Consider the following 24,885-nt stretch of genomic DNA (forward strand, 5'->3'; position numbering starts at 1 on the left):
CGTGTTGGCTCTATCCGAGCCTTTGCTCTGCTTACTATTCTCTCTGTGTCTCTGTGTCACATTATTTGATTTATTTTTCACTGTAGCTGCAAACGAGGCGGTGCTGTACAACAGCATGTACTATATGCTCAGACGGCCTTCCCTGTATAAACAAAGGTGTGACTAGAAGTTTGTCCTGCAAACTTTCTCTGGTGCCAGCAGTAATCTGCAGATGGTGGCATGAAAATCAGCATGTGTTAAAGCAGTCACCACTGAGGAGAATAATGCACCATCTGTTGAAACACTGTCACCCCACAGCTTTGTTTGGCTCCCAGCAAACATTTTGACATTGAGCTGTTGTTGATAAGACAGCACGCAGCAACTTTGAAAACCATGCAACATCTGTAGTCACCGACTTCCTCCAACAGGAACTAAATCTGTTTGTGATGGAGCTGGTTTAATGGAACTTTTTTTTTTCTTTATCATCCCGTAACATCATGTTGTTAAAAGTTTTGCCTGATGAAACTGATGCTGAACTCAGACACCTCCTGATCATTACTGTCTGTCAAATCCTCCTTCTGCAAGCTGAGGCAAACTTAACTTGTCATTTTAATGCGATTTTCATCCTCACATCCTATAATGGGAAGATCTGGATGCTTCTGAGATTGATTTTGAGTCTAATGACACCCTAGATAGACACACTCACATTACACACAGATAACTGCATAGCCTGGACACAATCCAGTTATAATGGATAAATGAAAGCTACAGTATAAAGACGTAGCCTTGTGCTGCCAGCCCACAGTTGTTATCTCACCCATTTAATGCAATCTGGAGAAGCACAACACACATTTGTTTGAGGCAGATGTCATTTTAACCAGGCTGCAGAATGGATTATTGACATCTTCCATCAGATATCTCCACTCACACTGCATCTAACTGGTTGAATGTGCACAACACTGAACTGTCACTGGTCTCTGCTTCTGACTTCTGATGAGTAAAAGCAGCTATGTGAAAATAATGTGTTCGAACCAGCAGATGCTGTTTGTGTCAATGAAAAGCAAAAATGACTCTACAATTGGAAATCCTCATTTGTTTTTTTTAACTACAACACAAATATAATCAAATTTTGAATAGATCAGTTGATTATATATATATACATACAGTACCTCCCAACCTTCAGTACTTAATGCTGTTTTGGACTATCAATTATTTGATTTGTTTTGACTTTGATCTATTTTATAATTTTGTCCATTCAAAGTGTCTTTGAGCACCTGTAAAAGCACTTAACAAAAACAATGTATTTTTATTAGGGTGTTCTCTTCAGATTGTAAATCTACTGTACATACTATAGATAGAGTGCCTGACAAAAAAAAGATTTGGTGCATTCTGGTTTGTCTCTTACCTAGCTGTCACTCAAAGTCATAGTCCCTCAGTTATTTATAACGTAAAGCCTTATTTAAATGTGTGATTGACTCACTTGTGCAGCCAGTCTCAAGTGGCCCGTAGAAGAATTGCAGTTTCATGTCTTGGCTTCATTTTTTCAGGGCCAGGAGATTGAGCTAGCTTCAGGAAATATTGAACACACAAGTCACTAGGAATATGCTAGATGTGTGAATAAGCAATTTGCTAATTTGTCAGTCATCAGCTTTAGGTCATATCTATCAAATGTGTTAGATTAGCAGCTTCTTGTGTAGCCGGTCAGAGCAGCTTCAATTAGTTGTTAAATGACACTCAGGAGTTTTGAGAGGCGGTGAGTCATTACACCATCTCATCATCATTAACCACAGCTCTCTGACTGGTCCAGCACTGAGCTTGGTTGACTCACACTGGGCGTCTGACATCAACATAGAATGAACAAATGTGCAATATGTAATAAACGAGCAACAGACCCCATCCAAGAATGAAGCATCTGAATGTTGATCACATTTGTCATTGAAATATATTTGGTGGATAATGTGACGACCATTGCAATGTTAAAGGATAATTTCCATTTTTTACAATCTGGACCTTATTTCTAGCATAAAATACGATCATTTACTCACCCAGATGACTTTGGTGTCATTACAAGTCGTTCTGACGATATTAGATCCAGCCGAGAGCCGCGTACATCCGTATAATGCAAGAACACGGGGCAGCGCAATGCAGCCTCTAAATAACACATTATCTACAGAGAAACTCCTTCATTTCACCAATATTTTGTTATGATACGTTAGTGCTATTCCCCTCCGAGCCCGTGGTGGCATGTTATCAACATCCGGGGTCTGTAGGTTGACCTACTAACCTCTGACCTGGATGATGTCATCTCCAGTGTGGCTCATAACAAAATATTGGTGTAATGAACGAGTTTCTCTGCAGATCATGTGTTATTTAGAGGCTGCATTGCGTACCCCGTGTTCTCACATTATATGGATCTAATTTTGTCGGAACGACTTGTAATGACACCAAAGTTATCTGGGTGAGTAAATGATCGTATTTTATGCTAGAAATAAGGTCCAGATTGTAAAAAATGGTAATTATCCTTTAATGACAGGTTGAGAACATTTAGTCATGTTTCATTAGGCACAAGCCGTAATCCCAACATTACAACCAAACAGTGTAATAGAGTTAACTGATTCTGATTATGGATGTCAGATGTTCGCAAATATTTTTTCTAACCTTGAAACTGGCATTTCTTAAATATATGACATGATTTACTCTAAATATTCACAAGAATGTGTTAGGTGGTGTGAGATAAAAACATCCAGAGAAATTAGAGTTTTATGGAGGTTTCCTTATTGAGATGAGGCAACAGTTTCATCGAGGAAAGCCAAACATCCTCTGGGATATAAACAAGAAATCATGCATTTTCTTCACTGACTAAAGATTTTTCACTTGGATGTTATTTCAGAAAACTGCAAGATGCTTGTAACAAACAATGATAATGCACTTTGACTGTGTAAAAAATTAGCCTTCTTCAATTTAATGTGCGAAAACCTCTGTGAACTCAGAAAATTCAACTGCTAAAGACAGCAAAGACAGATTGTTTTAACTGGGGCATTAATGCGAGAAATTCAACATTTCGTGGTTTGAATTCAGTTTCTAAAAGCAGACTGAGCAGAAAAAAAAAATAGGCTATTCCAAAGGCAAATTCAAATGTTGGTCTTCAAAGAAATAAAGGTTGGGCCCCCTGTAAGTCCAGCCAGGGGTTCTGAATATGTTTGCATATCCATAGATGGTTTTCTACTTTTTATTCTAACACTCTTCTAAAAATGTGTCAAATTGCACTGAGCTCCGAGGTGCTGTATTCAAACCTGCAGATCATTAGCAGTCAAACTAGGACTTAACCAATAAGCCCAAATAACGATCGTACTCTAGGAATGATCTGGGAACGACCAACACGCAGAGACAGCCTCTCTTTTCTTTCTTCCTCTCTCCCTCCTTTCCTTTTCATTTGTGTTTTTACAAAGCAGAGGAGCCGGGGTCTTTGAAAAATGACCCGAGAGAGAAAGGCAGACAGCTGCAAAAGAGGAACGAGGGGGAAGGGTTTTAGCGTCACACAGGCAAACTGGAGGGGCTGTGGTATTAACTGAGAAAGGGCTTCAAAGCACCTGGCGTCGTTGTGGGACTCGGGCAGGAGAGAGAGGTGGAAGGGTGTGGGCTGAGAGAGATGAAATGAAAAGGAAGAAAGAGGTGGAGGGAGGGAGGAAGATGCTCACTGTTCTTCTTGGGGTGGATGTGAGGTCAGACACTATCTAAATGTTAATGTTATCCACCTCCCTTCATTCTCTTAACTGCATGGCATCTTAATTTAAACGAGATATGAATAAGTTACAGTTATCATCTCTGACAGTTTGGTATAAATAAAAGTCAATTTCCTGTTTTTTATCTCATTGCTGTAACACAACAGGGATTCAGCCCGTTTCCAGCTTTAACCTCGGCTGGACCTCCTCCGTGCTCTGGTGCACAGGTACGATGTGATGTGTCTTATCTGTAGAGGAAGGAGTTCGTTCGCACAAGCAACAAGCAGATAACGGAATCACTAACATTTTGGGAAACTTTTATTTTCTGACATAGTGAGAGGAAAAGATGAACACCTGTCTCATAGTGTTAGGATAGGTTAGGGGTGGAAGGTGGAGTCATTGTGAGTGTGTCTGAATTAAAAAGCATTCATGCCAATATTTCTAGAGGAATTAACAAAAGTGTTGAGCAGATGGATTGTTTTCGAGGCAAATGCAGAGACTGCATGCCGAAAAACTGGAACGCGCATCAGCAGTTTTGCATGAATTTCCCTCTAAAACAACTCTGTGTGGTAACGTTGTGTTATTATCTCATAGCGTGGTGAATGTGCAGGTCACAACTTGTCCACCAGAGCGTTGTGGAGTTGTTGGATTGTGTATTTGATGAGTTTGATGAGGGAAACCAAGAAATCCCATGAGCCTCCGTCAGTGGCGCCGCCAGCCGGAATCCTGTACGCACTGTGCGTACAATTTTTTTCATAGGTGAAAAGAAAAGAAGCAATTTTGTTTATTTTGAGGGGGTGTGATAAAGACGCTTGTTGTTTGTAACAGGCTAAACGTGCTGAGTTCATTGATTGTTAAACCAATCACTGGAAGCCTAACGTAAAAGCCAGTGATTGTCGTTTACGTCATGTCATCTGTCTCTTTTTGATTTCTGGCGCCTATTACACTACCGCTAGTGATGATTACGCCCGGTCCAGTATAGAAATGTCAAAAAGACAGTTGAGCCTTTTCCAGGCATTTGGAAAAAAAAAGAGATCCAAACCCACGATCACAAACACGCAGCAGAGCAGCGATAATGAAGGTCTCTCCTCTCACTCGTCTGCACCGCGATTATGGACTCATAGGCGCCGATTCCAGGTTGAGCACCCACTGGGGGAGCAGGCCACCAGTTGTGCATTTCTCCGTGCCGCGCCTCGGCCCATCAGCTGTGTGTCTGTGGGTATGTGTAGCCCGTATGTGTGTGTAGCCTGTGTGGATGTGTGTGTTAATCTCTCACGCGCTCTGTTAAAATGAATAAATACAAACCGCTGCAGAGCGCGAGCCTGGCACAGAGGTACGCGCTCTGGCGCATCTGGCACCGAAAGGAAACTGGCTCCGCTCTGCGACTATTTTGCGTCCGACGTCTATGTTAAGCACACGTTTCTATTGATATTGTAGCGTCCGAGCCAACGTAACTACAACAACATAACACAAACTTATCTGAAATCTCTCACTTCTTCCTCTGCTCCTCCTCACTCACTCACCTACACACACACACACACACACACACACACACAGGTCTTCCTCACACTCACCCCGGCCCCTCAGTTTCTCATCCAACCATACGCTACCTGCCCGTACACATTCACAGTCAGTCAGAAATCACAGAACTTAAACATCATAACAACAACATTACTGCGGGGTCGCAACAATATTTTCAGTTGTGCAGTATATTAATGAGCGACAAGTCCCATTGCTACGTGGCATGATAAGCACACCAGTGTTTGTAGAGCCTGGTGTGTGATCCCCCCCCCCCCGAAAGAAAATTGTTGTAGCCTATTTGACTAAAAACATGTCGGCTAGGTTAATCCTCCAGTCAGTGCCACTGACCAAAAGGCACTGGCTCATAATCTGGAGTTGGTCCCCGGGCGCTGCACTGTGGCTGCCCACTGCTCCTCAGGGATGGGTTAAATGCAGAGAAAGAATTTCACTGTACTAGCTGTATATGTGACAAATAACGTACCTTTACCTTACCTTTACCTTTGCCGTTTCTGTGCGTACATTGAAATTGAATCCTGGCGGCGCCACTGGTCTCCGTAGCGTAGCTCTGAGCAGCTCACGGCTCTGCTCCGCCGTTCTAAAAATCGCTTGCACCGACAATTAAAGGTAACAAACCTACTGCTATGACTATAGGGATTATGGCAATGGGTCAATTTGCTAAAATGTTGAACTATCCCTTTAAACACATGTGATAAAAATGTTACTTAAAGCAGAAGTAAGCGATCCGGTGGTTTTGGCTAACTTCCTGTCAGCCGATGGAGTTAACAGTCCCCGCCCTCGTCCCTACGTCACCACATTCACGCGCATCCCTTGGCTGCACACACAGAGAGGACCGCCCCTTTATGCCATTCTCTCTCCTCATTGGATAAAGGTTGTAGGATACAAGGAAAGTTTTCTCCTCGGCTTACAGCAGAGCAGAGTGACTGACAGACCCGTGTTTCAGACCAAACACTCTATAGAAGTGATTGCTGTCGGAAGATAGAACTATTTAAGACTTATATTAACACAAATATTCCGCTTACTTCTGCTTTAAACAGCTTTAGAAGTGATAGGGCAGGGGTGTCAGCTTGCCAGAGGGACCAATCCGGCCTGTGGGATGAATTTGCCAAGTGTGGAAATTACATAGAAGACAGAAGAACAGTAATATTAATGAAATTGCATGTATTATTATATGATGCTATTATTGTCTTGTCACTTGAGATCAAATTGGGCTGTATGTGCCCCCTGAACTAAAATGGGTTTGACACCATCCCAACTAATAATCCCATCTAATAATCAAATCACTGAAATGATCTCTGTGGATTGGACCACCTTGTGACTTTGTGACATGCCAGGCAACAAGACGAGACTGTTGTTCACTCATGACCAACTAATATGGACACTTGTGCAGACACACACGTAGTCTGTTTGACTGTCTAGAGCTAGACTGCAGCTCTGATTACTACCTGCTATTGAAACATGTTATGTCAAATGTCATTATGATGAAGATAATGTATTCTGTGGGTAACGGGGGCGGGACTAGATAAGCTTTTGCTTCTCCCACTTTCCCATGTGTGTGACTTTTGGCCATGTGAATTGTATGATTGAAACTAAAATGATGTGTGATGATGATTGATCTAACTGACATGCCTGAAATAAACAAATAAATAATAATAATAATAATAATAATAATAATAATAATAATAATAATAATAATAATAGAAAGTAACAGTGAAGCCAGTGTCATAATCATTTTTTATCGTAAGTGAGTGAGCATTCATCTTTTTTCTATTGGATGATCAAATACCATGTGACTAAGTAGGACTATTCCCATTGGCCATTTATCTTGTAAAATGCAATGAATGAACAGTTTCTATTATGGGGTGTTTACTGCCTGCAGTGTTGCCAACGTACCTTTAAAGTGAGTGGAACTGGGGTGCTGTGTGGAACAGTGGGTTGAGCAGGCGCCCCATATGCAGAGGCCCCTGTTCGAATCCTGCATCATGGTGGCCCTTTACTGCATGTCATTCCTCCTCTCTCTACCTCCCCATTTCCTGTCTCTCTCAATGCCCCCCCAAAAAAGAAAAAGAAAAAAAAAGTGGGCAGAACTGACACCGTGCTTCAACTTGGGTTTTGCAAAACTTGTGGAAACAAATAGCTCCAGGTTTGACTGGCCATTGTGTTTTTGTGGTGTCTAAGCCATGTAATTGGTTTTGACCACATGATTTTTTGTTTTATTCAGAGAGAGTGAAGCCAGCTGCGTTCCCTGCCTTTTGATGTTCCCAAAATGTTGAATATTATGTCAATATTTCTAAAACTGTCACTGTTTCTGTCTAATGATGGTTCCTTTAACTTACTAAACTCCTTTTTTAAGCGGGAATGTTCCTGGAGTTCTAATGGTGCAACCTGATTTACTAAATCACTAGCTTGAGACCAGCAAGTCATTTGGGAAGGACTTAATATTCAATCTTTGTGATGGATTTATGAATATCTGATGCAACACTGCTCCGGCTCCATATTAATACAAAGATGTGAGATTGATATTGTTCCTGTCATCTCACTCTCAGAAAGGACACAGAGCACAAATTCAGAGGCACATTTTGTCACTTGCCCTTTGCAAACCTGTCACAAGCCCTGAAGGCATTATGTGTCATTTTTATTTTAATAACGCAGGTTCGGTGAAAATCAGCTTCAGTTTAACATGAATGTCTTCGGAAGTCAAACAGCCAGTTCAGAAATACATTTTAAAAAGCCAGTGGAAATAAGCAGGTCACAGCTCCTCTGAGATCAGGTCTCTGTGGAGGCCAGATCATCTGTTGTAGAGCTTCTCCTTCTTGTTGATGAAGATCTGTTCAACCTCCAATCAAGTCCCTTTGGCAGCCATGTTGGAATATCTTTGGCCAAACCTTCATGTTTAAACATTATTTAATGTAGGTCTCTAAAAGTGTGACTTAAAGCAGAAGTAAGCGATCCGGTCGTTTTGGCTAATGCTGCGTTCCAGGCAGGCTTTTGAAACCGTAAATTACAGCTTCAAGTCACAACTTACGACTTTGTAGCGTTCCAGGCAACCCACTCATGTTTTTCCGACCTGTTTTACCTGTGAAAGTCACTATAACGGCCACTCGTAACTTCTGACCTGTGAACTCGTACCAGATCGAACTGGTACGAGTTCACTGGTCGGAAAAACACGAGTTACGGGTTGCCTTGAACGCACCATAACGTCTTGTCAGCCGATGGAGTTAGCAGCCCCCGCCCTCGTCATGGATCTATTGGTCCTCGTCCCTACGTCACCACATTCACGGCGTCCCTTGGCTGCACACACAGCCCTTCATGCCGTTCTCTCTCCTCATTGGATAAAAATTGTAGGATACAAGAAAAGTTTTCTCCTTGGCTCAGAGCAGAGCAGAGTGACTGACAGACCCGTGTTTCAGTCCAAACACTCTATGTAAGTGATTGCTGTCGGAAGTAGCACTATTTAAGACTTATATTAACACAAAAACATCGCTTACTTCTGCTTTAAGCTGAATAAACAGAAGTAAATAAATATGTTTATTTTCCTCTCTGGATGACCCAACTGCTACTGAAGATTTTTAAGATCAGATAATTTCACTGAGTCTTATTTCTATTCCTTTAGCCCATCAGGGTCCAATGACTGTACTGTCACTGAAGTTTCTGATCTGCCAACCTAAACCCTGCTAGCTCTGATCTTCCTCCTTCCTTCCTCACCCTCTGTAAATCAAAATGTGATGGGTCACACAGGTGACAGTGGGAGCCTCAGGTCCTTCGTCTCGGTTAAAGTGCTAACCAATGCGTGAAACATAGCCAACAGTTTCTCTGGTAACATATGATTGGATTTTTCATTCATTCACTTCACCAATATTTTCATGGTTTTAGAACATTAACTATTACAAACTTGATTTAAAAAACAATAATATGTACATAGACATGCAACTGATGTAACAACTCCAACTCTGTGTGTGATTCAGCTTGTGTGTTTTGACTTTAGGTGTTTGTAGGAGGCAAGAGGTGCATTTTGTTCCTCTTGTTTCACTCTTACAGTCCGGTCTGTGTTTTGTTCATTTGCAGCGTATCTGCTACAGGCTAGTTCTGCAGTTGGTTGTAATTTGCTGTGTTAATTCCTGCTGTGTTTTACATTTGCTCTCCTTGCAGCCCTCTCTGTACAGCTCTGCTTGTGTTATTGAGTGCAGACAAGGCTCGACGCGCGTTTTGCTGGAGGCGGACATCGTTTAATTAAACTGTCAATGGCAGATTGACAGTTCCCTCCATCATTAATACATCAACATTAACCTTTCCCACACCTGAGTGGACCGAACATACCACTCACACTGGGCTGTCATCGCTTTTGTCAATCAAGTTGGAAAAACGTGTCAGAAATTCTTCTTTTATTTATCTTTTTCTAGCAGATATGTATCGTTAAGCACTGAAGCAGGCCTTCCACATTCCTCCATGGTGGCAAGGACATTTGCAACAGAGCTGTAAATCCTCTTCATATGTCGTGCTATATATATATATGTACACTTGGCGTCCTGTGGCTTTAAAAGCTAGAACTCAGTATGATGTCTGGGCGCAGTAATGCAGTGCTGCTTACTGATTTGGTTTTGTTCTGTTGTTTTGTCATGAGCGACCGGCTGGAGGCTGTTTGGGTGAGCGATGAGGAGCAGCGTCTGAGTGAATGGGCTTCAGGGTGGCCAGCGTTGGAAAATAGATTCACACACATGTGCATCCACACACACACACACACACATGCACTGCCAAGATACAGATGTCTCATACTGCAACACAAAAACTCAGCTGTCCATTCTCTCTCTCTCCCTCTTCCTGTCTTTTATCTCACTCCCTCAACCCTTATTTCCCATTGCACTGCTTCTAGCTATGTGCAAATTCATTCACTGTGAAAATGGAAGGCTGCACCGCACCACACAGTTTCACTTAGTGCTGTGTTCGGTTCAGCCGACTGAGTCTCTGCACGCAGCTCTCGCCCACATTTCAAGTGAAATTAGAGGTTTCAGGTGAAATTAGAGATCTTCTAATCGCTCATGCAAACTGACAGAAAACTCAGTCAGCTAGAAGTCAGTGTCACAAGCCTGGTGGCTGAATCTCTGACTTCCACCTCTCCTGGGTCTGGTTGTCCTGCCGTTGCCCCTGACAGGAGAAGCCAATGTGGCTCGGCCAGCGAGCAGCGCGGCCTCAGATTGCTGTCATTACTGCACTGACACACAAAGAGGGCGACGGGAGAGCAGCTCTGACTCCTGCTGTTTTTAAATAACACAACTGTCAAATTGCTTTTGTCATGTTTCAGTTCATCACGCAGGAAACTCACAAATCCCCCACTGCCGGACCTTTACACCAACAATGACAACACTCATCTTTCTCAGATGTCAGAGTGCGGACGCACATGTGCCTCCATCAACGCCTCTTGATCGCTGTTGTGTAAGCTGTGTCTGAATGTTTTTCTTCTCTTTGCAGATGCGCAGCACTCGAGGTGTGTCGGTGTGGCCTGTGGGGTTTGTGGGCGGCAGAGCCTACGAGCGCCCGCTGGTGTCGGGGGGTAAAGTTGTGGGATGGTACACCGGCTGGAGACCGGACAGACCCTTCGCCACCGACATGGCAGGTAAGAGGCTGTTCACAGGTTTCCTTGTCTTCTGACGGATGCTCCCAGAGGATGCACCACCCTGTGTCCACCACCAAAAGATTCAGTTTACACATAATTTGTCTCAGTTTAATATCTTTGCCTAGTCTGGCTAACACCAGACCTCATGTCAATGTAGATTGAGATTCGGTCTGGGAACCACCCGTTCAGTTTTTTCGTATTTGAGGCGTGGTTTACAAAAGCCCAGAGCTGTTTATTGGGCTCTATGAATGTCTATCAAATGTGTCTGTACGTAGCTTAGCCAATCGTATCAATCATACCCGATGACGTATGTAGAGCAACAGAAATCTGATGAGGAAAAAAACACTAAACGTTGCTCTTTTTTCAAAATAAAGTCTAAACTACTTAAAACACTTTCTAACGCTGCATCGAAAGGTAAAGCGTCTGCCTCCATGTTGGATCGACAAGCTATCAACAAAGTTGTTCAGTGTTTCGTCATCGTCTTGCTGCCTCCTCCCCCGCTCTGTGATTGGCTCCCTCGTTGAGGGAAAAATTGGGTCCATGGTTTCCAGGCTGACTTGGAGAGCAAATAAAATTGCGTGCAAGGCAGCATGGGTAAACCCAGGCTAGTCTTTACCCTGATCTGGATGAAATCTGTGAAGGTATGATGAAAGACTGTTGGGAAATGTAGGCGCTACCATTTGATTGGAAGTCTTGGTGACCATCTTGCTAATGGATCCTAAATCAGCTTTACAATAAGCTTTTTTATGTTGTTTTGTGTATATTTGTTTGCATTTGTTGACGCCGAGGCCACTGGCAATTTCGTTGTATTTTCTTTTACAATGACAATAAAGCTTCTATCTTCTATCTATCAATCTATTTAACCTTTAAATAATATAAGACAACAGAACAACAAGACGAGGCAGGAACATACTGTATATCTGAGTTGTTTTTGGAGTTTTGAGACTTCTTGAAATGCTGCTGCACTATCCTTTTGGAAACAACAACACAAACATCCACACTGCATCTTGATCGATTATCAGCCGTGACTACTGGTGGTGGATGCAACATGACAAATTACGAGTGTTGCTGAGCTTGTGGTCTTTGCTAGCAGCAGCTGTTCAGTTATATTCAGCATGTTCATGCTACAAATGCCTTTGCTGCTCTGTGATTGCTGGTCTATAATAAAAGGTTGTTGATGTGGGTGTTTCGCAGGACCTAATAGATTATTGGTAATAGAATAGAATAGAATATTTGTGTGCATGTTTTTTTTCATTGCACTACTCTGTCTCTTTGTGTCTGTTTTTCATCTAACACAGCAGAGTTAATACACTATTACTATTACTATCAGTACTGTTTGTAATGCATACTACTATGAATGATTACTTTGTGTTTCTGTGGGTTCTATGGGTGCTGTGGAAACATTCAGTGATTTTTAAATCCTTCATTGATTACAGAACAATCAAAGTAAGCCAGACTGTTGTTGCTGCAGATGTTCATCAGAGTAGAGAACAAACAGAAAACCATAAGCAGAGATCTTTGTATCGTGACTCCACCTGCAGAGATCAGACAGCTTTCCTATTGAGCTTCTGCTTTTTCATGGATTAATTTGCCATAAAATGAGATCAGATTTTTTCCAATTTAATGTTCTGACTGTTACTCCTCCACACAGGAGCTTCTGTGCTACTTTGTACAATTGTTTATTCCTAAGATAAATCACAGAGCGGGATTGCAGAGTCTCGTTGAATAAAAAAAGGGCTCTGAGAAGCGACAGACGGGATGGAAAGAGAACAGGAACCCAGTGGAGTGAAAATCAAAGTCTGAGGCAGCAGGAACCTCAGCAGTCTGGAGTGTTATATAACACTTCATAGTACAACATATACAAGTGACTTTATCTATATCAAGTGGCTTAGACACTTTTTTTTAATCAATGGTATGAACCTCCTCTGACAATTTCTCTTTATATTTTCTTTTGTTTCTAAAATAACCAGAAGGTCTGAGTCTCCAGTTTCAGCTCATTGTACATCACCTGTTAGTTTATCTACCTTAACATCTCTGGAAGCCCAAATGGTTATGCTATAGCATTGTGGTTATGCTATCCACAATGCTATCTCTGGTGGATTTGTATGTTTACGTTTCCATGGTTTCAGTAGTCGTCATAATTGGGGTAAACGCATGGATCTACGGTATACTGGCTTTTAACAATGGATGTCCATTTGTGTGATATCCATTGTTAAAAGCTGGTATGATCATCCATGAGTTTTACAGATATTCAATGAAAAAAAAGAAAAAGATCCATGCATTTAATGCGACTACTGAAACCATGGAAATGTAAACATACAATTCCACTGGAAGAAAAAAACAGCTTACGTTTTTCATGTTCGGAAAAAGGTGGATAGTGTGTGACTGGAACATCTGTCCAAATCCAAAATTGACAAAATGAAACCAACATTTACTAAATCCCTAAACATGTTAGTTACATTTCCTGCATTTTATCTGTTGCTCTGAAGGTTTAAGAATGAAAAACCATCTCAGTGTAGATTTACAGTACATCTCCTCTCTTTACAGTACAGCTTAAGTTCAACACTAATAACGTTAACACTTAGAGAAACCAGTAATAGCCTCTCTGAATAGAGGCTGAGAAGCAGCATTTAGATCTAGAGGCTACAGATTCTCTGAGATGGTCCTCAGCAGAAGAGGTAGCAGGTATGTTTTTTTGTGACAAGACACGTCCTGTTGTCGTGGAAACGCTTGATATCCGTCCAAGCAGAAGAGAGCAGTACAGTGAAGTTGCTAGACTGCTGCTATAGTTGATGGTTGGGCCCACACAGTGTCCGGCTCTGACAGTGTGGACTGCTGGTTGCAGCTGACTCTGGCTTCTTGCCTCAACTTAACCAAATCTTAAAAGAAACAGTTCAACACTCGTTCACTTCTTTTTCAGTAGTTCCACTTTCATGTTTGTAGACTATGAAGCTGAGATCAGGACAGGACAGTTAGCACACCTCAGCTTCCATCCCAGAAGCAGCTAGGGACATGAGCTAGGTTGAAACCAGTAGAAGCACTGATCATATTAATTAACAGTTGTTCATCAAGAAATATTTCCAGAATCCTTAAAACCCTAACCTTTGCACTTCTGCTTTATATGGATGGATTTAAGTTAAGCTAATCAACTTCTGGCTCCAGTGAAGTCCAGACTCAGACAGAAAGCTGGAAAACAGGTTCAAGAAAACAAGAAGCTTAAATCTACTTGCATTTGAATCAAATAAACTCTGTATATGTAGATCTCTGTGGCAGATCAGAAGGAACGGGCTCGTGTATTTTAGGAGACACTGACAAACAAGCAAGTGTCCCTCCAGTGGCCGCAGCACTGCATCAGGCCAAGCTCTAATGGGCTGCCGTGGACACAAGTGACAAATGACCTGTTTTTGTCATTTGGTTTGTTGTCTCCATTGATTGCATCACTTGGTTAATGGGGACACACACTAACTTTCTTTTGCTGACTTTCTTAAAATTCAATTGGAGAACCTGTCCTCTCCTACTGGGCACGGAGCAAACAATAAGACGAGGAGTCACAGTCCACTGTGACTGAGTGAGCTAATGAGCTTTTAGATGAAAACAGCACATCCAGGTTCACTGGGTAGTTCTTCTCCTTCTCATGGAGAATAAACACTCTCTGTCAATTGAATTGAATTGAAGGTCTTTATTGTCCACTGCCGTGGAAATTCATCTTTGGCCTCATACAAGATAAAAGAGACATAGTAGTCACAGATATTCACAATAAAATTCGCAAAGACACAGAAGACACAAGACACACAAGAGCTTCACGCACCTTTCCCATCTATTTCCAATCTATTTACATCTTCATCTCCTGAGTAAAACTAAACTTCCGTCTGACCTGAGAGAAAATAACTTATCGCACTGACCACTTAGTAGCAGCCTGTCAGTCACCACACACTCACTACACATACTGTACATCAACCCACACACACACACACACACACACACACACACACACACACACACACACACACACACACACACACACACACACACACACACACTGATGTTGGAATCTGCAGGAGGCTCTTGTCAGTAAATGTTATTAAATGTACAAGTGTTAGCTTATCAGAGGTCTGCCTGCTTAGATCATTTCAGACACACAGTGACACAGCTAAGGACACTGCCGCAGACCACGCACACACAGACACACACACAGACACACACACACACACACACACACACACACACACACACACACACACACACACACAGGTCTGCCCTTGGGATTAGTGTTAATTAAACCACAATTACAAGAGTGAGCTTCACTGTCTCTCTCCTCCACCTTTCTCCTGCTCCACCACGGCCAACAACACCCCCCCCCCCCCCCTCACTCTGAATCCTGTTCCACCTAATCTCACTCACACACACACACACACACTCACACACACACACACACACACACACACACACACACACACACACACACACACACACTGTAATTATCAGCCTACTTTTACACTGCTCTGTATAATTACACTGTCAATTCACAACTCTAAGATTTACAGCCGTGGCTGTTTGACGAAGCACTTTTTTTTTGCTTTTTTATTTTTTGCTTTATACTCTTGAAGAACAACAATGGCTGCACCAAGTAATGCCCCAAACTTTATTCACTCTTAAATTATTATTCATAGGATTTACAATAGGGTGTCTGCAGAGCTGCAGAGTGAGTGCTAGTGCGTGTCCTAATAGTATTGTGTTATACAGCGCTGTATTGTTAGTGGAGCACTAAAGCCCCCATCTACTGCTCTGTCTCATTTAGCCCGACACAAAGGAGCCTGGACAATGATGGCGTGGAGTACTATTCACCTGTGTGTGGATCTGTAATTATCAACATTTGCACACACACATGAATGCACGCAAAGCAACACATTTGCTGCCACTTGAATTGATGTTGAGGACACAGTGCATGTGTCAGGACAGGGACGCACACATGCAACTTTCCAAAAAAGCACAATATGGGGGAAACCGAATGTATGCACACACACAGCAAACACAAAAACACAAGGTGCATGCACTTGCAGACATACCTTCACTAAGATGGTTGTATGGTTGTTGAAGTGGTACTTGTGCCTGGGGAGTGTTCTCTGAGATGGGGACACGAAAGTGTTTAACCTCCAGCAACCCAAGTGTTTACAGCCGGCTGCTGAGATGGTGAGATGAGAGCAGAGAGGGAGGCAGGGAGTGGTTAAAGACAAAGCTGAGAGCCTTCCTCCTGCACTGGAGTATTGTGGTGAGAGCCCAGCTAAGCAGAAGCAGCTGAATAAAAAGTGATATATTTGCGTGGAAAATATGAATTTAACAGCGAGATGTTGATCATTGCAGATCACATTCAGATTCAGCCGTTGATATGCTTTTAATTTGGCGGCTTGGCTGTGCTGATGTGATGATCTGGAGCTCATTTCTAGCAAGGTTGACACAGATTGTCCTTGAGCTCACGACCCTCCCCCCCAGGCAGATGTACAACATCAGATGGGCATGTAGCAGGGAGGATGCAGAGATCTGGACTGGTGACTGCAGATAGAGAATCAACAATAAACAGTCATATGGATATATCGTATTATATACTGGCTCTCAAAGTGGGCTCCAGCAAAGAGGAGAATCATTTATTTTTACTATATTTCCATCCATAAGTAACACATTGATGTGTGAGTGTTTCGGTCATGGGGTTCAAGCACTTTCTGTGATTAGACTACTAAAAGCACAGATTTTACCAGTTGAGGGTCTGTGGTCAAATTTTTGTCCTTGATGTCAAAAAAGAACCTTGTATCATCAGCTCCATGATACCGAGTCAGAGCACAGGCATTCCTGGTCAAATATTACTTCAATATGTGGTTCTGTCAAATTTCTACTTACAGTAAGGGAACATATGGAAATGTCACTTTCTGAAGGCTCTTTAGCATGTTTTGGTGTTTGTTTTGCCTTCCTGCCCCAAAATGTGGGAATTGACAAAGAAATGGAAATCCATGTGGTTTTACGAGCTGTTCCCTCAGTTGTCTTCCAGTGATGTAACTGGTTTTTGAATTTGCATAATACCACCCCTACCTGGTACCGGTAGAAGGGGGCGGGGCAAGCAGTGGCTCATTTGCATTTAAAGGGACAGGCACTGAAAGCAGCCGTTCTGAACAGGGCTGTTTAGAGAGGATGAGAAGAGCTGTGATGTTCGATCCTTGGGGGATTTTGACCAAAGCATGTCACAGACATGTCTTTAAGACACCTGGGAACTATTTTAATCTGTGGAAAAGGGACAGAATATGTTTCCTTTAAAGCTAAAATGATACTGACACTCACAATTGAATAGTCTTGATATTACAGGAGTACTTGCTTTAAGAAATACTTCAGTAGGGCCCAACGATTCATTTGCAACTATACCGAGCTATGATAAAACGCAATTTTGCAACTGCCATTATCTAAGAGAGAGTGGAGCTGACGGTAAAAAGAGGAGGCAACAACCCCACACTGTTGTACAGTACATTGGTCTAATGGTCTCAGGCTCTTTATGTCAGAGAGGAGCAGTCCACCGTGACTCATTCAGTTAATGAGTTTTTAGAGTTCTGTATTTAAAGGTACACTTTCTGTAAACATATTGTGTTGTTCCACAGTCATTTACAGAATCTAGACAGACAGAGGAAACCTCTGAACAACCACTGACTGACTGAACCTGCAGAATCAAAAGACTGTAGAAAATTATACACAATCAAAATGGTGATAAATCATTGATCAAACACAACATAAAAAGAGAAACTACTTACAGTGTGTTCAAAGTTTATCTGGAGTTAGACCTGCCGCTCTTATCTAAAAGTCAGTTTGTAGTTGATGGAGCCACACACAGTACAAACACATAAAAGGAATCTAGTTTCAAACAAGTCCTCATCTTTATCTACTGCAGCATTTTTAGGACACTTTTAGGCTCAAACATTGACAATGACAATGGAGGAATCAGCTGTTATTGCTTGCCTCCTGTGATGAACAGAGTGTATGGTCTATTGCATTTTCAAAATTAAAGGAAAATTCATTCCACACTTCAAAGTCAGAGTACATCTTAGAAACATAGTGGAGTCAATCCGTCTTACAAGTGTAATGGAGAAAAAGTCACAAGTTAAAAAAGAATCGAAGTAAAAAGGAAAAAGAAAAAAAAGAATAATACCATTTAGCTGTTTGAAGTGTTAATGTTTAATGTGGATTAAGCAGGAGTGTCATTAAACTTGAGTGACTCTGACAGGATCTGTTGTCCACTGCTGCTTTACACTTCATGAGAATCCTCTCCTTTGATTCATTACATCCCTGCAGCATCTAAAGGCAGCAGGACACATGTTGATGAATGTGCTGCCTCCGATTTGAGAGCGTGCCACCATTACGCATGCCTGTCCACTGTGTTTACCCTGACACCTAAATAATACACACCACTTGGCACTCTGCGCTGTAGATGTAAGAATGCAGAGGTTTATCAGTCCTGTGAGTCACGTCCTACTCTCAAACTTTTTGGCACTCGTGTTGTAACTGATTTCTTAAGTATGTTCAGCTCTACTAGAAACTTCTGCATTGGTGACCTGTGTTTTCACACATGTTCATTTTGAAATGCTCGACATCACAGTCATCACAGTGTCACATTTTAAGAAATAGTGCAACAATTTATGAAGTGACAGTAGATTTAAAAACTGGAACAGCGTCACGCCAGGTTCACACCGGACGCGGAAGCGCCGTGAAGCAGAGCGGCCGCGGAAATCGCGCGCGAGCCGCGTCCCTCCAGTTCACACCAGACGCTGATTTCTCCGCGGCGGTCGCGAGCGCCTCTGCTCCTCAGCTGTTGTTTACTCACATTCAGAGCTGTGTTTTTACATCATGGATAAGTAAATAACCTCATATAATTATAACACCATGTGCTGTGGGTCACACAACTCCCTGTACTTCCAAGATTAATTTCACGTCCTCCTTCACTTGACAACAACTCGTCTCTGCCTCCTCTCTCTCGCTCTTTCCCAGTTTGTTTGTGTGTTTTGACCCCCCCGCCCCCTGCAGCCAGCCCACTCCGTGTCTCCCTTTCATGTACGTGTGTTTTTCATCTCTCTCGCTCTCTGTTGAGAGTCTGACAAATATAAATACGGTTGCATTTGTCAATCGCTGTATTTTATTTTGAAAAGTGTTTTATTTTGAAAATTGACCGGATTCTCTCGTTGTTTCAAGTGTGACTTCCTGCCAAGATTGACGCGATTGCTCGCGGCTCGCGCACAAAATAGGACAGATGCCGAAACGATCGGTGCAGGGCGCGAGCAATGGCAGCGCTCCTGTCCGGTCTGAACTACACCATCGGTTAACAAGGGCGCCGAAAGGAAGCGGTCTCCGTTCCGCGGCTGTTCGCGGCGCTTCCGCGTCCGGTGTGAACCCGGCGCTAGACTGCGGCTTCATTAGTGTTTTAAAACAATTTTTGTCCGTCATGACTGTATGCAAGGTGGACTTCACACATGTGTAAGTCACTTTACTGGGTTTTATCTGAAATGCTGATCTGTAAGAAGAAACATTTGTGGTTTCAAGAAGAGACCAGTCTCATTCTTTGTTTTCTCAGTGAGTGAATAAAAACATTTTATAGTTGAGGGTGGTGGCTGTTTTTTGTGACATCACAACGTTACAGAATTCCTGATGGCTGATTTTAATGGCTCAGTTTCTGAGTACAGGCTGTGTTCATTTCTCTGTGGACTGAGGCTTGGATACTTTTACAGTATCAACATAAAATCGAGATTTGATGGTAGTGAAGGGATGAATGTGATGACTGGTCAGTAAGACTAAACAATAGAGAATAGAGAATAGAGAATACTTTATTATAAAGTACAATTATATATTACAATATCAGTATGTTTACTAGTCCTTTGCTACAGTTATTCTCTTTCCTGCTGCAATCAAGTATTTCTGGACTTGACGTCACATGTAATCACAAAGAACATGTAATTAAAGCAGAAGTAAGCGGAATGTTTGTGTTAAAGGGATAGTTCACCCTAGAATGATATTTCGCTCATTATCTACTCACCCTCATGTTGACTAAGGGCTGGAAGAATTATCAGAGTCCACCGTCCCTTCTCTGAGTTACAGGGGGTCTTGGCGTAGCAGTGCATTTCAATGCAACGGTTGCAAAGGGACACCAGGGGCCTCATTTATGAAAGAGGGTGTAAAACTGCTACTAAATATTTGCGTACGGCGAAAAGACGAAAATGGCGTACACCCTAAATATTTACACCTTTTTCAGATCAATCAAACTGTGCGTACGAACAACTCTCCGCAATAAATCACACAGGACTCAAGAATGGTGCACACGTGAACACACCTCTTACTCCGCCCCCGGAACGCCTATATACAACTCTATATGGTCAGCACGTGCATATTTAATTAGCCATGTGCTCTCTGTGGCGCAGCAACTTTTGTGACAACAAAGTGACAACGGAGACAACCGGCGGAGGACGGGGGAAAGAAGCGGAACTTCTCCGCTTCTCCGAAAGCAGATACACGGGCAATAAATCAGTCAGAAAAATGATCTTGCATTTTAATAAGCTACAATAAAAACAAAAACCTCCCAAATCTCAACAAAAGGGAGCAGAAAGAAGAAGAATCTTATATAATCTGCCCGTTTATCCCAGAAAATCTTTTTTTTTTTTTTTTTTTACCTAGATGTTAAAACAATGTAGGAAGCAGGACGATAGTTACCATTACTTTGCAGGCCTTCCCACTACACAGTTACAGCTCTACTGGACTCGGTTTAGGTCATTTTCCATTAGGCTACAGCTGAGTCCTTCATAGTTCCTCCTCAGGGCCACGTTGTCTCACTCTTTATTCTCTCCTCTCGTCAGCTCCAAACACACGTGCACCTCGTTAACTCAGGTGACAGAATAATAACAGTCTCAGTAGCTGCAGATCACGGGCGCTGCTGCCGGTGTGTTTTTAAACTTGGATGGTTTGATCCTTGTCGGACGTCACACAGCCTAATCAAAAAAGCAAAATCCACAATGCGCTCTGTTTATCAATTAACATAAAGCCTAGTGTTATTATAGAGCGGGTTGGATTGCCAGCATCAACGGTCCACCACTACCACAATTACTTCAAAAAAATCCTACTGTCTCTTCTAAATGTACTCCGCTCTCTCTCCCTCTCACACTGCAGTTCTCTGACTCAGCAACGGTGTCGCCAATTCCTCCTGTTCCTCAAAAAAGGCGTACGCCAGGGTCAAAATGGGTGTAAATGTCCGCACTTTTCCCCGTCAGGTTTTGGCTTGATAGATCCCAAATTTGGCGGAGAAAAGTGCGTACGCACAAAACGAGGGGAAAATGGCGTAAAAAAAGGTGTATCCACGATGATAAATGAGGCCCCAGAGCTCTTCGTAAAAAAACACACACAAAAAAACATCCAAATACCTCCATGATGCTCGTATGTAATGTCCGTCTTGTGCTGAAGCCCCAAATTGCGTAATTGTCCCGAAAAAAATTAAATAAGTCTATATTTTAAGCTTGTTTGTAGCGGAAGCTTCTCGAAGCTCCTCTTCCTGGTCCGTCCAAATCTCGCGTGATTCGCAGTAACCGCACTGACGCCGGCGCAAATCACGCGAGATTTGGACGGACCAGGAAGAGGAGCTTCGAGAAGCTTCCGCTACAAACAAACTTAAAATATAGACTTATTTAATTTTTTTCGGGACAATTACGCAATTTGGGGCTTCAGCACAAGACGGACATTACATACGAGCATCATGGAGGTATTTGGATGTTTTTTTGTGTGTGTTTTTTTACGAAGAGCTCTGGTGTCCCTTTGCAACCGTTGCATTGAAATGCCCTGCTACGCCGAGACCCCCTGTAACTAAGAGAAGGGACGGTGGACTCTGATAATTCTTCCAGCCCTTAGTCAACATGAGGGTGAGTAGATAATGAGCGAAATATCATTCTAGGGTGAACTATCCCTTTAATATAAGTCTTAAATAGTTCTATCTTCCGACAGCAATCACTTCTATAGAGTGTTTGGTCTGAAACACGGGTCTGTCAGTCACTCTGCTCTGCTGTAAGCCGAGGAGAAAACTTTCCTTGTATCCTACAACCTTTATCCAATGAGGAGAGAGAACGGCATAAAGGGGCAGTCCTCTCTGTGTGTGCAGCCAAGGGATGCGCGTGAATGTGGTGACGTAGGGACGAGGGCGGGGACTGCTAACTCCATCTGCTGACAGGAAGTTAGACAAAACCACCGGATCGCTTACTTCTGCTTTAATCTAAAAATATCTATAAAAGTGCAAATTGTCAATGTTAATTTTTAAACAACAGTAGTCCACTTGAGTCATCTGCCTCAGTCAATTATGTCATGAATACCAAGTTCAAGTTGAGAGTTTTATCAGTGTTGGTCAATCAAGTCTCAAGTGTGGCCGTCAGTCAAGTCATGTGACCCAAGCTCTGTGACACCTGGCTCTAGCTAAAGGGTATTTACCAGTATTTACCAGTGCGCCTCTATGTATGTAACAGCATCTATTGCACGTCTGTCCGTCCTGGGTGAGGGATCCCTCCTCTGTTGCTCACCCTGAGGTTTCTCCTGGTTTTCCCTGTTAAAAGGGTTTTCCATGGAGTTTTTCCTCAGTCGATGTGAGGGTCTAAGGACAGAGGATGTTGTTACGATGCCATGTGAAGCCCTTTGAGACAAACTGTTTGTAAAAACGGGCTATACAAATAAAATTGCCTTGCCTTGCCTTGCCTTGCCTCTAAACTGTATTGCCCTTCACCAGCCCTGCAGCTCTGCATGAACCAAAGTGCAGCTGAAGGTGTTGTCACCGTCTACAGCTCTGCACATGTCATTAGCTGTGCAATTAAAACAGGGCTGCCAGGTTTTGGAAGAGCAGCAGTATACATTTTCTAAGTGTGGAATTACTTCTGTGTTATATAAACTGATGATGTGGGTCATCTAAAGCGTTAATTTACTTTTATGATCTGGCTTATGATGTTAATGTCACAGCATTGTGGGCGCTGATCTGCTTTTGCCCTGGAGCTAAGCCCCTTTGTATTTCACATCAGTCTCTAAATTGAAAATGAACCATGGGCAGGAACAGAGACAGAAGACAACGGCAGGAAACAAAAATGAAAAAGAAATCATCTGCATGCTCATATGTTAAAGTGATTGATAGACAACAGTGTGATCAGTGTCGTCCCCCCAGGCTACCAAAGCTTTAGAAAATGTGCTCTATCACATTTCACTTCACATATTTATTCCTCTTTTCTTGCACATCTGTTTTCCCTTTATTTATTCATGTTTGATTGAGACCTTTGACAGATGTAATAAAGTGAAACAGGATTGGAACGAGGGGGTTGTTGAGTCATTTACCTTAAAAGGGCTTTTCTCTTCTTTTACCTCCCAGAGCTCAGAACATTTCTTGGTCATTTCCCATGGATCAAAGTGATGATCAATAGGAAAGTTCCAGTCTGTTCCCAGCTGTTGGACAGTTCTACTGCATGTGTGAAGAAAATGTGTTGAGTCTTTTGCACAGGCGGAGCAGTGTGAGAAAGCTTCTCAACTGATGTTGGTTAAAGTCAGTGTTGGTCCAGGCTGAAGGCTGCAAGTTGCATCACCGTCACTATCAACCTCATCATCATCATCATCATCATCATCATCATCAGGATAATGGCAGTAATTTTGACCAAATGGTTCTGGTTATATTATGGATCTAAGCTTGGGATTTAGGTCTTTTCTCCTCTTACACGCTCCTGAATAACCTTGGGAATTATGCAAACTTAAACAGATTAAATGATTACATTTTAGTGAGAGTTAGCCATTCCATATCCACCTTTTTCCGAACGTCAAAAATGTAAGCCTGTTTTGCCGGTTTTGCTCTTCCGGTGGAATTTTATGTTAACGTTTCCATGGTTTCGGTAGTCACGGTAAATGCATGGATTTATTTTTTATTTTTTTCAATGAAAATCTGTAAAGCGCATGGATCATCACAGCAGCTTTTAACAGTGGATATCACACAAATTGACATCTGTTTTAAAAGCCAGCGTTAATAGATCCATGCGTTTACCGCAACTATGACAACGACTGAAAACCATGGAAACGTAAACGTACAATTCCACCAAACCGTCAAAACCGGCTTCCGGGTTTGACCATAGATGACGTTCGGAAACTTGTGGATAGAAACTACAATTGTTAGAAAATAGTCTAAAACTCCAGAGCACCAATCTGCCTGCAGTGATTCAGAAATTGCAATGACTTGAAATAGAAATAATAGGTTTCTGTTCCTTGCTGACTTGTTAACATCTTCCTGTCATCACTACTTGTCTTGCTCTCAGTTCTACTCTCTCACTTTTAGAGAGTTTAGAGACTTTTTAAGAGACACAAGGAAGCTGGTTTTGGAGAAACTTGTTTTGAACATCACTAAACATAACAAATATGCCGCTTTTATGCACAGGTTGTAGCATCGGACCTGTGAGCGATGCTAACTCTGCCCCAGGAGTTCCTGGGCCATACCAAAGTGTTTTTCAGACTGAGCCCTTTGTCATTCCCACCATGATCTGATCACTTTCAGTTCCACTCTGCAAGGGAGCATGGCTGCTGCTGTAGGGAATAAAATGTTCAGAGAGACATGTGTTTCCATGGAGATGGATTGAATTTCCTGACACCGTAACTCATTTCAAAGTATTTTTGTCAACAGGTCTCAACAGCACAGTAAACTTCTGCATGAAATAGTCATTTTCTATGACTATGACTATGATACCGGTGAATTACATATAGAAGCAAGAACAGATATGATGAACTGAGGATCCTTACCCTGACAGAAACATTGTGGATTTTCAAGTCAGGTTTAAAATGCTCGTCAGTACCAATATAACCAATAAAACTGGATAAGTCTTGTTCTGGCCTCTGTGATTATTCACACTGACAGTGCAAGTGACAAAGGACAAAATCCACAGTCATCGGTATTTTCCAAAGTTTCCTCAAGCCAATATGAGGCTTTAGCTCAAAGTTCAACCCTGTTTTTTCTACTCAACATGG

At 42.3% G+C, this 24,885-nt stretch overlaps 1 protein-coding gene across 1 annotated transcript in view; it reads left to right on the forward strand.

Annotated features, from left to right (window-relative positions):
• Positions 1 to 24,885, forward strand: part of b3gat2 (beta-1,3-glucuronyltransferase 2 (glucuronosyltransferase S)) — a gene marked incomplete at both ends in the record, with an annotated part of 77,161 nt that overhangs the window by 21,262 nt on the left and 31,014 nt on the right. The window contains one exon of the mRNA XM_083988504.1: positions 10,707 to 10,851. Coding sequence (XP_083844630.1) covers positions 10,707 to 10,851 — 145 coding nt within the window. The remainder of the gene's footprint in view (positions 1 to 10,706; positions 10,852 to 24,885) is intronic.

The sequence above is a fragment of the Trachurus trachurus genome (genome assembly GCF_905171665.1).
Source record: "Trachurus trachurus genome assembly, chromosome: 15".
NCBI lineage: Eukaryota > Metazoa > Chordata > Actinopteri > Carangiformes > Carangidae > Trachurus > Trachurus trachurus.